This window comes from Fusarium vanettenii (assembly GCF_000151355.1).
Source record: "Fusarium vanettenii 77-13-4 chromosome 11 genomic scaffold NECHAsca_32_chr11_3_0, whole genome shotgun sequence".
Classification (NCBI taxonomy): Eukaryota; Fungi; Ascomycota; class Sordariomycetes; order Hypocreales; family Nectriaceae; genus Fusarium; species Fusarium vanettenii.
In genome coordinates this window covers 396,378-412,776 of record NW_003315853.1, presented here as the reverse complement: position 1 = coordinate 412,776, position 16,399 = coordinate 396,378, and the positions used below count along the sequence as shown (strand labels likewise).

The 16,399-nt window shown below is 53.3% G+C and overlaps 4 protein-coding genes across 4 annotated transcripts; 3 read left to right on the top strand and 1 right to left on the bottom strand.

The window, feature by feature from the left end:
- Positions 1 to 303: 303 nt before the first annotated feature.
- On the bottom strand, positions 304 to 1,946 carry NECHADRAFT_52204 (uncharacterized protein; the record flags this gene model as incomplete). Its single annotated transcript, XM_003042715.1, has 3 exons — positions 304 to 543; positions 648 to 1,299; positions 1,354 to 1,946. 3 exons carry the CDS (start codon positions 1,944 to 1,946, stop codon positions 304 to 306), a joined length of 1,485 nt encoding a protein of 494 aa, XP_003042761.1.
- Positions 1,947 to 2,317: 371 nt separating this feature from the next.
- NECHADRAFT_8139 (uncharacterized protein) lies at positions 2,318 to 3,218 on the top strand (the record flags this gene model as incomplete). Its single annotated transcript, XM_003042797.1, has 4 exons — positions 2,318 to 2,359; positions 2,421 to 2,750; positions 2,814 to 2,912; positions 2,961 to 3,218. Coding segments are annotated over 4 exons (729 nt in total), but the record flags the coding sequence as incomplete, so codon positions are not given.
- A 1,325-nt stretch (positions 3,219 to 4,543) lies between these two features.
- Positions 4,544 to 11,545, top strand: NECHADRAFT_106474 (uncharacterized protein; the record flags this gene model as incomplete). The annotated part of the gene is made up of 6 exons (XM_003042796.1): positions 4,544 to 4,832; positions 4,897 to 5,281; positions 5,339 to 5,517; positions 5,569 to 10,268; positions 10,316 to 10,636; positions 10,685 to 11,545. The coding sequence occupies 6 exons, from the start codon at positions 4,544 to 4,546 to the stop codon at positions 11,543 to 11,545; spliced, it is 6,735 nt and encodes a 2,244-aa protein (XP_003042842.1).
- A 2,923-nt stretch (positions 11,546 to 14,468) lies between these two features.
- On the top strand, positions 14,469 to 16,384 carry NECHADRAFT_52302 (uncharacterized protein; the record flags this gene model as incomplete). The annotated part of the gene is made up of 8 exons (XM_003042795.1): positions 14,469 to 14,735; positions 14,798 to 14,941; positions 14,991 to 15,050; positions 15,107 to 15,166; positions 15,225 to 15,599; positions 15,649 to 15,778; positions 15,824 to 15,943; positions 16,011 to 16,384. The coding sequence occupies 8 exons, from the start codon at positions 14,469 to 14,471 to the stop codon at positions 16,382 to 16,384; spliced, it is 1,530 nt and encodes a 509-aa protein (XP_003042841.1).
- Between the last annotated feature and the right edge of the window lie 15 nt (positions 16,385 to 16,399).

Below are 16,399 nucleotides of genomic sequence, written 5' to 3'. Positions count from 1 at the left end.
TGCTCAGTAAATCTCTTACCCTGAGTGGACTTGGCTCTCAATTCTAACGTATTTACTTAATCCTGTTGATCTGTTGCACCTGAGATCTGCCAAACTTGTTAATAACCTGATTGTCGTGCCAAGATTCCGTGGGTTCGCAAAGTGAAATCAATTCGTGCTCTTTCCTTGACTCAGATGACGAAAAACGCAGCTAATTACCACCCTTGCCTTGGGACGTGACTCTTCGTCTTCGATCTTCGGGCTCAGTTAATCCATCGAGGGCCGGGCTGCAACTATAATAAAGAACAGATCGACTCTTCGTCTTCAAACAGACACCGGCAGGTCATCCTCGGCCGCCATCTCCTCTAAGATGAACTTGGCTGCAACTTCTCTGCCTTCCCCAGCATCCTTGCACAACCTCGCCAAATCCTCTGCCCTCTTCTTCATAGCTTCATAATCTTTCCCCATGATGACATCAATCAACGACTGGCCAAGGCCCTTAGCTGTCCACCTGGGCTTTGTGTTCTTGCTCCCAAGCCGTCCCACGCCGAGCATCTCAACGCGCTCGGCAAAGTCATAGCAGTCTGACCACTGGGGAAGGACCACTTGGGGAGTTGCCGTACTATCAAAGTTAGTTGATAAAACCCAAGAGGGTAGGCAACATACACGACGGCTTCGTTGAATGAATTAGCGCCACCGTGGTGGACTGAGCATATGACATGTCCTGTCCGCAGAATGGCAATGGGCTCGGAAACGACCCAGTCAACAATTCTGACTTGATCCGCGACGATATCCTTGCCAAGAATATCTACAATCTTGGCGTTCTGGGTATTGATGCCCTTGTGGGTTTTCAACTTCCATAGCACTTGAAGGGGGCGTTTGCATGATGTCTGAAACCTGTCAATGGTGGCCTTGATGGCAGATGCCATCTCAATCATCTGTTGCTCATCAATCTGGCACATAGAACCGAGGTTGATATAAACCGTCGGCCCCTTGGCCAGCCATTTTCCTAGCTCGGGGTCTGATTCTTCAATGGGCAATGCGCTTCGAAGAATGGGTCCACATGGGAGGATATTATTAGGCAGTATCCCCTCAAAATCGAGTTCCGGTAGGAAACCGACGGCGATCTTGGGGCTTTCAGGTGTACTGCGCTGAAGATCAATCGCTGTTTTCAGATCGATGCCGAGTTTGTCTTTTAGGTGAGTAGTTGTCTCTTTTCTGTGACGGGATGTGATCCAGAGATAGGCCATGTAGAAGAGAAAGTAGACATTGAGAGGGATGAGGTGCCACGGCACGGGGTAAGAATATCCAGTGAAAAGTCTGTCAATTTGTTAGTGGCGATTGGCAGAACAGAACAAGTAAATGCATGCGTACGCAGGATACTTCCAGAACTTCTCACCACGTGGCTGCCCAGCCGCCGCAAAGTCTTTGATGGTGTTGGGACTCAGAACCATGTACTTGACTTGCAAATGCCAAACAGTCGTCAACCCAGCCGTCATTAACGGATCCAGCACCACAAGATCCGCATTCACATCTTTAATAATGCCGATAATTGAGGCGACAATCTCCCCCAGCTCCTCGCCAGTGTAGGGTATGAAAGCGGGCAGAAAGTCCCTGATGGCCTGTTTAGTCGCGGAGAAACTGAGGGGGGTGGAGACAGAATCAGCAAAGTATCCCGGCCGGGCTGGAATGTTGTGCCGCTCCGTGTAGTTTTGAAGCCCTTGACGGTACGAGAGGCCCTGAATTTCATGATACACGATGGGTCTCACGCCAGGTGTAGATCCTCGGGCATACTCTGAGACCTCGGCGACGGACCCTTCAAGACCACGAAACGTGGCGAAATGCACCTCAACGCTGGGATCGGCTTCAAGGATAGCCTGTGCAGCTGCGAGAAAGACATTAGATTGACCGTGCTCAATGTTTGTGAGCATCAGGACCTTGCGTGTGTCGATTACAGGGGTCGTCATTTTGGCTTTGTTACGATTGCGGAGGTTGAAGAAGACGATGAGGTTCCGCTAAATGTGAATGCACGTCACAGATAAGACAAGAAGAAGATGACGAGAGAAAATGGTCGCGTTCGGTCTCGTTGACCATGTCAGGGTGAATCCTTGACTGCAACATCAATCCAAGACACGTTATCGCCCATTGAGACCATGTGGGTCGAGCTATTGACTGGCAGATTCCGATTGTCACTGCAACCACCCTCTTTGGGACCACCGCTTTCACCGGAGGACGGGGTGAACTCAATTAACTAGCAGGCAGGCCAAAGTGTTAAGAGGAGGGTAGAGCAAGGGGTCTTTTTGGAGAAGCATCGACATTCTCGCCATCTCTGCTCACAATGAAGTTTCTCTGCCTCCACGGCTCCTATGGGAGCGCCTCTGTAAGTCTATGCCCACCACTCGCCGCTTACACATCATTTGATCACTAACAATTGCCTCTAGAACTTCAAAATCCAGCTTGGTCCATTCACCGACGTAGTACAGAACTCAGGTTCCAGCACGTTCAAATGGATTGATGGCGGGCACAAGGCCATACCACCGCCTGGCTTTGATGACTACTTTGGTGCTCCTCCCCTCTTTCGCTTCATGGACTATGACGGCGTCGGAGGCCTGGACGACATGATGGTCAAGATCCGTGATTTTCCTAAGGGCATGACTCCCGAGGACACCATCCGCAAGTTGCTGGGTGAAGACGACCTGTTTACGACTGATGCTGTACACAGCGCTCTTGACAGGCTGCATGAGATTATTGACCAAGACCCTGAGATTGACGTATGTTTCCTGATTGAATCAATGCCCTATGTCAAGATAAATGGCTGATAAACTTGCATGCAGGGAATCCTAGGCTACTCGGAGGGAGCCACCATCGCCGCGAGCTTGGTCCTTGAAGAACGGCGACGGTTTGAAGAAAAGGGAATTCCCCGACGCATCAAGGTTCGTATCTGGACTTTTCATCAGGACCACGGACTTATCTCCATGCAGGCTGCTATCTTCTTCGCTGGATGGCCTCCAATCCGTCTCACCGATGAGAACCGTGTCGAATGCCTGCTGGCAGACGAATGCGAGGATATCATTGATGTTCCCACGTGCCATGTCGTCGGATGCAACGATCCATACATCCAAGGCGCCATGGCACTCTACGGCATGTGCGATGAAGATACCGCGGTTCTCTTTGACCACGGCAAGGGTCACACGCTGCCGAGGGATACGAGAACCATCAACGAGCTGGCCACGGCTATCACAGATACGATAGTCAAGGTCGGGAAGGATTGAGGAGTAGTCAAACCGTTGGGGAAGGGCGGGGTGATTTTCCAGATTGAGTAGATAGATGATCTCGGTGTAAGATAATAATCGAATGCATTCATATCCATGTCTAAATGCTACTTGCAAACATACGATCTGACTCGCCTGGAGGTCTTACCACACGCACGAGGGAGCGAGAAGGGATGAGGATGCAACTGTATGTGTACCATTAGGCGATGCGACCATGACGAGACAAAAGTTCACCTGCTCGGTGTGTCGGGATGCCCCTGGTCACATCTGACAGCTGCTTCTGGGGGTGGGAGGCATATGCAAACGTGTAAGTGACGGAACAAGCCGGAAGATAGGCTCCTAGCTAACCCCACGCTCAGCACAGATTAGCGTTGACCCTCATTCAGCTCGGTAGTGCATGTTCGGCACTGCAGCTCGTCAGTTCATGTGTCAAATCAAGGCTGAGATAGAGCCCCCGCGATATCATGAAGTGACGACAAAGAGAGATTAATTCGATTAGCAAAAATGATGAAAAATTGTCTGATCAGACCTCGGCCTAAACTGAATGCGCATATGAATCCAAGACATGCCGTGATGATCGCCGTCGACCATCGACGTAGCAATCTACGCGAGGTGGGGGCGTGTCGTAGATCTCGGCCTTTTCCAAACAACTAATAACTCTTGCCCCTGTCCCTTTGGACCATACATAACTCGGGACGGAGAAGAGCCGAAAACCCTCGGAAAGTGGGCGAAAGCAGTCAAAGAAAGGGATTCATAAAACTATCGCATGCCATCACATCGCATCATTTTCTATAGCTAAGCTGTGAACGGCGAGATCAACTGCCGATGCAATGGACCTGGGTGTTGACGCCATGATCGAAAGGGAATCTCGGTGTAACAGATACATAGGATTTGGTTCCGTATCTGGTTTTGAATGTGATATCTGGACCAAGGGAAGTGATCTGCTCCCCCTATCTCTTGGCACACCATCCTCTTGTCTACATGTGGTAGAGGTAGCAGTACATCCTTGACTTTATGGATAAGAAACGGGATCCTAGTGAGCCGGTGCAATCCAGGGCAATTTTGGCTTGATGTTTCCATCTTTGACGGTTTATCAGAACGCTGAGAACGGCGAATATTGAATAGCATTCAGCTGAGTTCAGCCATAGAAGGGCAAGGGTAAAAAAATGATATAGTTGCATTGATTTCCCTTGGCTTTTTGCTTGACCTGTTCTGATATCTGTCAACCCAACTATTCCACACAGCTCCTTAGCGTCTCGCAACATCTTTGAACTCCAAATTCACACGTCACAATGTCAGCCAACCAAGAGCACCGGGTAACACCCATCGCCATAATCGGCATGTCCTGCCGGCTGTCGGGCGACGTGTCTAACCCTGAGGACTTCTGGACACTCCTGTCTCGGTCACGAAGCGGCTGGCAGGAGATACCAGAAGACAGGTTCGCCATGGGAGCCTTTCACCATCCCAACCCTCAGAAGAAGGGGTGCATCAACGCCAAGGGGGGTTATTTTATGAATCAGGACCTGTCGCGGTTCGATGCCCCGTTTTTTAACATCACAGAGCAGGAAGCCTTGGCTATGGGTGAGACAATATTCTAGAATACCCCCGAGATGTCTTGCATATTTGCTAACATGTCTTGCTCTAGACCCACAACAACGGCAGCTACTCGAGTGTACGTATGAGGCTCTTGAGAATGCTGGTGTTCCCAAAGAGACCATTGCTGGCCGCAACATTGGAGTCTTTGTTGGCGGTGCCTCATCAGACTATCGCATGGGCACTCTGCGTGATGTGAACCGAGTACCCATGTTTGATGCCACTGGCAATCACCAGTCCATCCAAGCGGGTCGCTTGTCTTACTACTTTGACTTTCGTGGACCCTGCTCGTCGATAGACACCGCATGCTCATCTAGCTTGTATGCTCTGCATCAGGCTGTGCAGAGTATTAGATCCGGCGAGTCTGAGCAGGCCGTTGTGGCTGCTGCCAACCTGCACCTCCAGCCTGATGATTACATCTCCATGTCGATGCTAGGGTGAGTCATTGTTCCCATCCATTCAAAACGTTTCATAGCTAATCTTCACCAATCAAGAATCTTCAATGAGCACGGAAAGACCTTTGCTTTCGATGAGAGAGCCAAGTCTGGCTTCGCCCGAGGTGAGGGCGTTGGTGCCCTACTTCTGAAGCCTCTTGACCAGGCTCTGAAGGACAATGACAAGATCCGCTCAGTCATTGTCAACACTGGCACAAACCAAGATGGAAAGACAGTTGGTAAGTAAACTCTCAAAAGTTTCAACGTGCATCGCACTTACATCCTATTAGGCATCTCAACGCCAAGCGGCGAGGCTCAGGAGCGTCTCATGCGTGATGTCTACGCCAGGGCAGGCATCAACCCTGAAGAGGTCGGCTTCATCGAAGCCCACGGCACGGGAACAAAAGTCGGTGACCCAATCGAAGCCGGCGCCCTTTCTCGCGTCTTCGGCAAGGGTCGCACCAAGCGCTTCCCTCTCTACATAGGGTCCGTCAAGACAAACGTCGGACATCTCGAAAATGCTAGTGGCATTGCATCCATCATCAAGGCGACCCTAATGCTTGAGAAGGGCTTCATCCTGCCTAATCTCAACTTTGAAAAGGCAAACCCCAGTATCCCCTTGGATCAGTGGAACATGAAGGTTCCTATCAACATCCGTCCTTGGCCAAAGAACAAGCGGTACATCAGCATCAACAACTTTGGCTTCGGAGGATCCAATGCACATGCTGTTCTGGAACGTCCGCCCGTTTCTCTTTCGGATTTGCCAATTGAGTCGAAGAATCAGTGTCCCAAGCTGTTCGTCTTGTCCGCTCACGATGAGGGTGCACTCAAGCGCCTGACGTCGCAACTTGGTGTCTACATCGAGCAGCACCCTGAGGTCTTTCAGAAGCGTCTCATCCGAGACATTGCCTACACACTAGGTGAGCGTAGATCTCATCTTCAGTGGCGAACTGCCCTGGCAGCGACATCTCTTGATGAGCTTGCCCTGTCGCTCAATGGCATCGAGGCCCTGCCAAGCAGAGCAGCCAAGGTGCCCAAGCTGGCGTTCGTTTACACCGGCCAAGGAGCTCAGTGGGCTGGCATGGGTCGCGAACTACTCAACAGCCATCGCATCTTCGCTGATACAGTTGAGGCTGCCGACGACTGCCTCAAGCGTATGGGTGCGAGTTTCTCTCTCATCGAGGAGCTCAACAAGGGCAAGGAAGAGTCGCAGATCGGCAAGGCGCACATCAGCCAGCCTATCTGCACCGCGGTTCAGTTGGGCTTGACTGCCTTGCTTGAGTCCTGGGGCATCAAGCCTTCAATGGTAGTCGGCCACTCCAGTGGTGAAATTGGAGCTGCTTTTGCCACTGGTGCCATCACTCTCGAGGCTGCCATGGCCGCTGCTTACCACCGTGGTCAGGCCGCCCTGAAGATGAAGGCCAAGTTCCCTGATCTCCGAGGCTCAATGATTGCCGTGGGCGCTGGCCCAGCCGAGATGAAGGAGCTGATCCAGTCTCTGGGTCTGACCTCCATTGTTGTGGCTTGTGAGAACTCGCCCTCCTCCGTCACGGTATCTGGAGATGAGGATGCCATCGACAAGCTTGCCGTCGAACTTGAGAATCGCAGCATCTTCAACCGCAAGCTGCGTGTTGATGTGGCCTACCACTCACCACACATGCAGCTCGTCGCTGATGACTACATGGCTTCGATCAGCAACACCAAGAGCCAAGACTGCGACGGAGTTGCTTTCTACTCTTCTCTGAACGGTAACAAACTCGACTCGACAGCTGACCTGGGCCCATCATACTGGGTCGACAACCTGACCAAGCCCGTCCTTTTCTCGTCGGCTTTGAAGGAGCTGTACGAAGACGGTCAGCCTGACATGATTGTCGAAATTGGGCCTCACTCGGCCTTGGAGGGCCCTATCAAGCAGATTCTTAAGGCTATCAGCAGCCAAGCCTCCGGTGTCAAGTACCAGTCGTCGCTTGTGCGCAACCAACACGCCACGACCACGGCGATCAAGCTTGCTGGTGCTCTGTTTGTCAAGGGCTACCCTGTCAACTTCAGCGCTATCAACGAGGATGACGATGGCGCCCAGAAGCCTTCTTTGGTCGCTGACTTTGCGCCGTACCCGTGGGCGGACCGGAAGTACTGGTTCGAGTCTCGGTCCAGTAAGCAGCATCGCCTCAAGCCATTCCCTCGTCACGACCTGCTGGGCACACTCGAAGACAACTACAGCGAGCTGGATCCTACCTGGCGAAACGTCATTACTGTTGATGACGTGCCGTGGTTGAAGCACCACAAGATGCAGTCGCTGACAACCATGCCTTTGGCAGCTTACCTCTGCATGGCAGTGGAGGCCTCTATGCAGCGTGCTGGTCTGCGTGGCATCCCTGCTGAGCAAATCCTTGGATACCGGCTTCGCGAGATCTGTGTGTCCAAGGCATTTGTGCTTGACGACAGCTCCGAGTATGAGACAGTTGTAACACTGCGATCGTACTCCGAAGGCACCCGCGCCCAATCCTCCGACTGGGACGAGTTCCGGATTGCGTCTTGGAACTCTAGCAGAGGCTGGCTGGAACATTGCACAGGTCTTGTCGCCGTTCGGAAGCAAGACACCTCCAACGCTGTCAGCCAGGGCAGTACACATGGTGCTCGTGCACGCAAGACTGCCGCCGATAAGATCCGCGGCGGCGAGCTGTCTACCCAAGACTTTTACTCTGAACTTGAGGGATTTGGTGCTGAGTATGGATCTTTGTTCCAGCTTCAGCCGTCGGGCGGTCTCAAGGTGGCAGGAGAGTACTCTACCAGTGGCGCCATCGTACCTGACACCGCTTCGAGTATGCCCTTCACCCACGAGACTCCTTCGATCCTACCAGCAGCTTTCACAGATCTGTTTGTTCAGCTGACTTTCGCCATTTTTGGTGCTGGACGAGGCGATATGAAGTCTCTCTTCATGCCTACAGCCATCAAGGAGCTTGAGATCAGCAGCAAGCTTCCAAGCTTGACGGGTCAGCAAGTCCAGGTTGTTGCTCACGGCAAACCCAACCCTGCTAGCCCTGGACCTGTCGACTTCTTCGTCGATGTCTGGAACACGGAGTCTGCCACCGAGCCTCTCTTGAAGATGGATGGCTTCCGTATGACACCCGTCAATGGTGACATGGGGCAAGAGCAGGTCCCTCGCTCGCTGTGCTACAAGATCCAGTGGGAGCAATTGAACCCTCTCGACCTGGAGAGTCCCGCAAGCGAGAAGAGCCTTGAGATGGTTCCCCGTCGCGTCAGCAGCGACAGCACGGGTTGCTCATCGTCCAGCGAAGGTCTTAGCGAGAGCCCCAGGTCCGTCGGTACACCTATCAGTAGCCGGGGCAGTGTCAGCCAGGATGGCCAACCGGCCGAAACGCATGCCCTGCGTTTCGCGCTCGACGGCACCGTCCTTGGGGAGCCGATCGTCATCATCTCTGACAAGGACGAAAGTGATCCGCTTATTGGGGCGCTGGTGAATCTCACTGATCTCCATACCGGATCCAAGCCTACCATTGTTCCCTTCTCCAAGGTCGAACCTTCGGCAGTCCCATACATCTGTCTCGCTGAGCTTGACGGCCCGCTACTCCAAGGGCTGTCGGCAGACACGTTCAATCGCCTACAAAAGCTTCTTCTGACATCCTCCTCCATGCTTTGGGTCAGCGCAGGTGGCTATCGATACGCCGAGAAGCCCGAGAACAACATGGCTCAAGGCCTGCTCCGATCGGTGCGCTCCGAGGCAAGCAAGACAGCGGCGCTTCTAGACCTGGACCCTAACTCCCGGCTCGATGCCTACGGTCGGGCGGAACTCATTCTTGAGGCTTTGACTACGTCGCTCGTCAAGCCCCAAGATGACACGCCTGTGGACTTTGAGTTCGCCGAAGAGGATGGCCAGCTCGTGGTGCCCCGCGTTGTGGAGTCTGAAGACATGAACCTCGCCATCTTCCGCGAGACCCAGGACTCGGCTCCATATCTGCAGGAGTTTGATCAGCCTGGACGTCGACTCAAGGTGGCTGTTGGCACCTATGGAGCTCTCGACTCGTTGTACTTCAAGGACGATATTGAGCTTCCTCTGGCTGAAGATGAGATCGAGATCAAGGTAGCCGCCACTGGCATGAACTTCAAGGACGTGGTGATTGCCATGGGCCAGGTTAGCAGCCCGTACCTTGGTGTTGAGTGTAGCGGTATTGTCAGCAGGGCCGGCTCAGGAGTGACATCACTGTCTATCGGCGACAGAGTCTGCGCCATGTCTCTGGGTGCATACAGCACGTTCGCCAGATGCCCCGCGACCAGCGCCGCCATCATCCCCGACAACATGAGCTTTGAGACAGCCGCCTCCATCCCCGTTGTCTACAGCACTGCCTACTACGGCATTGTCAACCTCGCCCACCTGCAGCCTGGTGAACGAATTCTCATCCATGCCGCGTCAGGTGGTGTCGGCCAAGCCGCGGTCCAACTCGCCCAGATGATCGGGGCTGAGATTTACGCAACTGTTGGCAGCGCCGAGAAGAAAAACCTGCTGATAGACACGTACGGTATCCCCGAAGACCACATCTTCTACAGTCGCAACACAGACTTTGGGCCAGCCATTCGGGAAGCGACCAATGGTGAGGGTGTCGACGTTGTCATCAACTCACTCGCTGGTGATCTCCTCCGCGAGACCTGGGAGTGTGTGTCCCACTTCGGACGCTTCATCGAGATTGGCAAGAGAGATATCACGTCCAACACGAGGCTGGAGATGAACAAGTTTGAGTACAACCGTACTTTTAGCTCGGTCGACCTCACACTTGTGGCTGCCGAGCGACCTAGGATTATGAAGCGCGTGCTGACGTCCGTCATGAACCTGTTGGCCGAAGATGTGGTGAAGCCAGTCGGACCTATCATCACGGTCGGGATTTCCGAGGTTGAGACTGCTTTGCGCAAGCTTCAGAGCGGAAAGACTTCTGGCAAGGTTATTGTCAGCCCCCGAGCTGGCGAGAGAGTCAAGGTAAGCACACGTTCCCTGCTTGACGCTTCAATTGCTAACAACACCAGGCTACGCATCCTCAGGGAAGCTCTACCTTGCTTCAAGGCGAGGCTACCTACTTCATCATTGGTGGCACCGGCGGCATTGGCCGTTCCATGGCCAGACGGATGATCCAGTTGGGTGCTCGACACATCGTACTCCTATCGCGCACCGCAAGAGTAACTGGAGAGCTTGGCCAGCTATCGGAATACGCCAGAACTCAGGGTGCCAGTATCTACCTGCGGGCTTGCGACGTTGCCAATGAGAAGAGCGTCGGGGCTCTTGTTGAAGAGTCAGGACGAACATTGCCTCCCGTTCGCGGTGTCATCCACGCTGCAATGGTGCTTAGAGTAAGTGATTGATGGCGTCTAATGTCGACCCAAGCTAACATGTCATAGGACGTGCTGTTCGAGAAGATGACATTTGAAGACTACGACCTCGTGGTCCGGTCCAAGGTGCATGGCGCATGGAACTTCCACAAGGCGCTTCTCAATACTCCTTTGGACTTTTTCGTGATGCTCTCCTCTGTCGCTGGCATCGTGGGCAACAGAGGTCAAGCTGCGTACTCGGCTGCCAATACCTACCTCGACGCATTCACTCAACATCGTCTTCGCAACGGCCTCCCTGCGACATGTCTAAACTTGGGAGCTGTCTCGGGTGTCGGCTATCTGGCAGAGAACTCGGCCAAGCAAGCGCAGGTGCTCAAGAACCTCTCGGGCTCCACAGTCGACGAGTCTGAGGTTCTTGCTCTTCTGGAGCTGGCCCTCAACGGCAAGCTCGGTGTCATGGCCAATGACCAGTGTGTAACAGGGCTCGACTTCAGCGACGGGACATCTCTGCCATACTACGCCTCCGATGGAAGATTCGTCCACCTCCGCCACGCCGCAATCGTCAAGTCGCAAGACGCAAGCGACCTCCCAGCATCGGCATCTCTCACTATCGCACAAGAGGTTCAGCGAGCGGCTACCAGGGAAGATGCCCAAGGAATTGTTACAATCGGCCTACGCGATAAGCTCGGCGCAATCCTCATGCTGCCACCCGAGGTCCTGCAGTCTCACCAAGGGAATGCTCCTGTGACGGCATTTGGATTGGATTCTCTCAACGCCATCGAGCTTCGGAACTGGATAACCAAGGAACTACAGGCACATCTGCAGATTTTGGAACTGCTTACGAGCAGCAGCTTAGGCGATCTTGCTTCATTGGTGTTGAAAAAGTCAAGGCTCGGGGATGTCTGGCGTAAGAACGAGGCAGAGACATGAGGATCATTATAAGACTTAGATTATTTATGGTAGAAATGTTTATAATAATTCCCTTTCACTTAGATAACCTTATGTGTTTCTGAGCCTACTACCATATGATCCTCCTCTAACCCTCGAATTGGATCACCGTAATTCATGATCACTCATAAGAAGGTCATAAAAGGTTTCTTGACAAGATTCTTCTAACGATAGCCCTAACTGCGTGCCGAACTTCCATAACAACATTCTGGCTGTCTCCCTCGCCCAATGTTTCCAGTACCAATCAATCCACATCAGGAGTCACCTTTGTTCGGTTGGGCTCTTACCCCCGAAGGGCCTCGGGACTGGTTGGAGTACTATCGGCTGTTAGATTAAGAGTCATCACAAAATTTCATGGACAGCTTTCTGTGGTGAAGTTGCGCTGAAGGTGCGTCCGCTGTGAGACTCACATCAAATTCGACATTGGCAGTTTTGGCAGGTGCGTCACAGTGGGTTGTCACGTGACTCCTCCTTCTCCCCACCTTCATCTGTTCTTGCCCGAGGCCACCCCAAAGACAAGCACCGCAACCAGACACACGACATTACCCAGCACGATCAAACAATCCCGGAAAAGCCAGACCTGTTACTTGTTTGTGTGTGTGTGTGCCACGCTCGCCGCGTCGGCCACTGCGGCTCGCCTCCGTTCTCTCCCTCCGGCATCTTCGTCTGATAGAGAGGTTCGAAATCCTGCATACCTGGAGAATACCCTTGCCAGCCACACGCCAGAGTCGGCCTTAACGGCGATTTCGTTCAAACGCCCTGCCGTGGTAATTTACCAGAAGGAATCCCTTTTCACCGTATGTACTCGCGCCCATCTCCCGTCAATCCCCATTTGATGCCAGTGACTGACGTGCTCTCTCTTGTGCTCTAGAATCTCTTCATCATGCCTCGCGCAAGTCCCCCTTTCGCTATCCCAGGCCCGAATCCCCCAATGCCGTCACTGACCTGCCTCTGTAGAACCAATCTCGCGGTTCTGTAAGCCACCCTTAACCTCGTCCTTCTCCCGGCTTTCGTCGTCGAGTCCAAGCATATCCACCTACGACGACACCCCATATTCGACTCGCGTCTCTCGAAAGTCATCGTATGTCTCAGACTACTACTGCCCGACAGCCGACGCCCCAAGGGAGCCTCGTGTTTCTCCTTCAGTTGCTCTGCGCTGAATCACGGCCATGGAGGCTGACAGATGGCATAGGGCGGTCGTGCAGGCGGCCGTGCCGGTGGTGGCTCCGGCCGCGGATCGGTAGGCAGTGCACAGATCCCTTCACAGGATTGATGGCTAACCTGAGCGTAGTCAGGAACCCGCCAAGAGGCGGAGGCGGCGATGGAGGTAAGTGTTACGTGTTTCACGGGTTATTCACCTTACTGACTTACCTCCCAGTATTGGCGCCAGCAGGGCGAAGTGAGTTCCATATCAGTTCCGTTGTTGGTATCGAGGTTCGATGGCTGACCAGTGCCTACTCTGGGGCGAATAGATCCACTACGAAAAGATGAAGGTGAGTTTGTCCAGGCTCCGTCGCTCGCATAGTCCAATAACTGACCAATGCCTACGTAGCACCATGAGCGCAGGACATGAGTGTGCGTGGGAGGTTGCGTTAATTGTCGCTGTGGCTGATCACTCCTTTTGGAGGCGCCACTGGAAGAGAGATGTAAGCGCCCCTGTGCAGTCTTACGGAAGCAGTTGATGACTGACTTGAGTAGGGCACCAAAGCTCACCTTTGAATCTAGAAGGAGGTTTGAGAAGAAGGTGGCCGAGCTACTGGCCAGGCAGCAGGCAAAGGGAGAGGACTCTCAACCCCTTGCTGGTATCACGGCGGAAGTGGACGTCAGAATAAGATAGCCAAGATGATGGAGGGGGGCAAAGTCATGTCGTATCAGAATTGGGAAACCAAGAGATGTTAATGATAATCGATATTCAAGCAGTCTTTGATCGCCAAGTCATAGTTGAAGCCCGGCCTTCGATGGGATGACCGAGCTAGCAAATACTGGACTTGGGAGGAGTGTGGTGGCACTCCGGAGGGATTTGAGGCTGGTGGTATTGTGTACCTGGTTGTGATGGTCATCTTGATGGTGGTCGAGGGACAGGGCATCAGATGCAGGCGGAAAGTCCCACGTTGTAACTCCCTCCTTACGTATTCGCCGGAACAGATGTCGATCTCGTTGTGACTCTCACACTGGATGCGCCTTGTGTCGACGGGAGTCATGCGCCCTCGTAGGGCGCCTCATCAGATTTCTGAGCGCCTGATCTGGGTTGTTTTGACCTGACACATTCATCAACATGGAAGCATCCGCGTATCAACACAGCATCATTCAGACGCCCTTTTATGTTATTTCATCAATTAGCTATCCATCATGTCTTCTTCCAAGCGATTTCAACGCCAAGTTCTCAAGCAATACGCCGTGCCGCACAACTCCAGGGACCGTAACCCAGCTACAGAAGCAACTTGATCATCTCAGGACGGGGGATCCTGCGAGACTAAAGCATGCTGACTTCCATCATCTTGGTAGTGTACTCGAATTTGCCGAAGCGGAACAGCTGCAGACAAGTGAAGCCATCTCCAGCAAGGTTGCCAAGCGCGAACGTGAATCTTAACCCGCGGACACCAACGAATTCGGAGCCGAAACCCAAGCGTGCTAAAATCCATTTCCGTTTCCAGAACTGTGCTCCTGGTTTCTAAGCTGAGCCGCCGCTGAGCGATGGCTGAGACTGTCGGAGGTCGGGCTGAGCTCGCTCCCCAGGCCCCGCCCACACCCTTCTGACTTTGACCACCTTCCGTGGTGGGGCTCTGGAGGTCTCAATATTTCCACAGTGCTGTTCCTCGCAGCTGTACTCTGGGCTCTTTCAAACTCCCAAGCTGGATTTCCGGGCTTGTTTCTGTTTCCTACACGATTCTCTCTCTCTGGAACGATGTCGTCGAAATGCCGCCCAAACCTCCTCACAGCCACGGCCGGTGAGCTACGACAGCTTCTTGACGCCGGCGACTGCACGAGCGTGGACCTCGTCAGCCTTTACTTGAAGCAGATCGCGGCACACAACCACGATGGCATGAAGCTCAACGCAATCATCTCGACCGCGCCTCTAGACAGAGTTCTCGATGAAGCCCGCGCATTGGACCAGGAGCGTCGAGAGAAGGGCCCCTGGTCAAGGCTCCATGGAATCCCAATCATCCTCAAGGTTTGGCCAAGCACCACGAGTGATGGCACTGGCCTTCTTCTCTACTGACGTCTCCCATCCAGGACCTGATCACCACCCCTAGCTTCGGCATGGGCACCACCTCGGGGTCATTCGCTCTCAAGGGCCTCAATGCCAGCAACGATGCGCCCATTGCAACCATGTTGAGGAAAGCGGGGTGCATTGTGATCGGAAAGGCCAATCTCTCGGTCCGTTTTCCCTTGCGCTTCCTTCCTGTGACGACACTGACGGACATAGGAATGGGGCAACGCAAAGGGTTTCGGCGTCACGAGCGGATGGTCTCCGGTGGGAGGACAGGTACAAAGCAGACTCCTAAAGGGAGAATGTCCGATTTCTGGCTGACTTTATCGCAGACCCAGTCGCCATACGTCAAAGGCGGTGTTGATCCCAGTGAGAGATGGCTAGGACACAGTGTCAGTGATACACATCCCGTTCCTTTCCTTTTCAAAGTCCTCAATTATGTGTCCCCAGACTCCTGCAGGCTCTTCCTCCGGATGCTCCGTAGCGACCGCGGCTGGTTTTGCCCCTATCGCAATCGGTACTGAAGCGGATGGCTCGATAGTACAACCGGCAATACGGGAGGCCCTTTACAGCATGAAAGGCACGGTAGGTTCTATCAACATGGTTGGTACTCAATCTGGGGGTGCAGCTTGGGACAGCGCAGGCCCGCTCGCAAAGTCGGTTGAAGATTGCGCCGTTGTGATGGATATTCTGCTACCAAACCGCAACTTCCACTCCTCTCTCACGGGCTCGTGGAAGGGAATCCGAATTGCACTTCTTAACTACGAAGATTGGCAGTTTGGTGACGAAATCTGCCACAAAAACCCGATCTTTGACCAAGAACATGTGAGTGCACTCCACCCATCTGAACCTACCACTGACTAACCGCCGGTAGAAGCGGGATATTGGCCATGCCATGAAGACCATCGAAGATCTTGGTGGCAAGGTCGTCCATGATGCCCCGCTGATGAAACTCGGGGACATTGTCAAGACATACAAGACAGCCGAGATAGGCGCAATCTCACGTACGCGCTCTCTGACCGCCTCTTACATTTACTGACCCAGACTAGGGCATCAACTCGGCTTCGTGCTCGAGCGATATCTTGGGTTGTTTGATGATCCTCAATTACGCACCTTGGAGGATTTGGTCGCATTCAACAAAAAGCACGCCGAAGCTGAACTTCCACCCGGTATGGGCGATCGTTCACCCTGTTGCTCCATCACATGTTGACAGGATCTAACTCTGCCTTCTTCCAGATCAACCCAGCCAAGCAGTGCTCGAAAATGGACTCAAGGACGACATGACGAATGAAGAGTACCACAGCTCCCTGAAGCACTTTAGACAGAGCGTGCGTGCAGCAGTGGAGAGGCTGTGGGAGGAAACCAGGACGGATGTCATCATGGCTTCAGGCGAGTCGCTAGTAACGACGACAGCTGCAGCGGCCGGCTACCCCATCGCCAGCGTTCCCCTGGGATTTTCAACTCACAACGGGCGGCCGTATGGAATGGAGATTGTGGCAAGGAACGGGGCTGAAGACAAGCTGTTCCAAGTCATGTCCGCTTGGGAAGCAACTTTCCCACATGGCAGACACGCTCCGCCTCTGCTGGAGAAATTGATGTCACATATGTAGCCGGCAGTAGAGGTC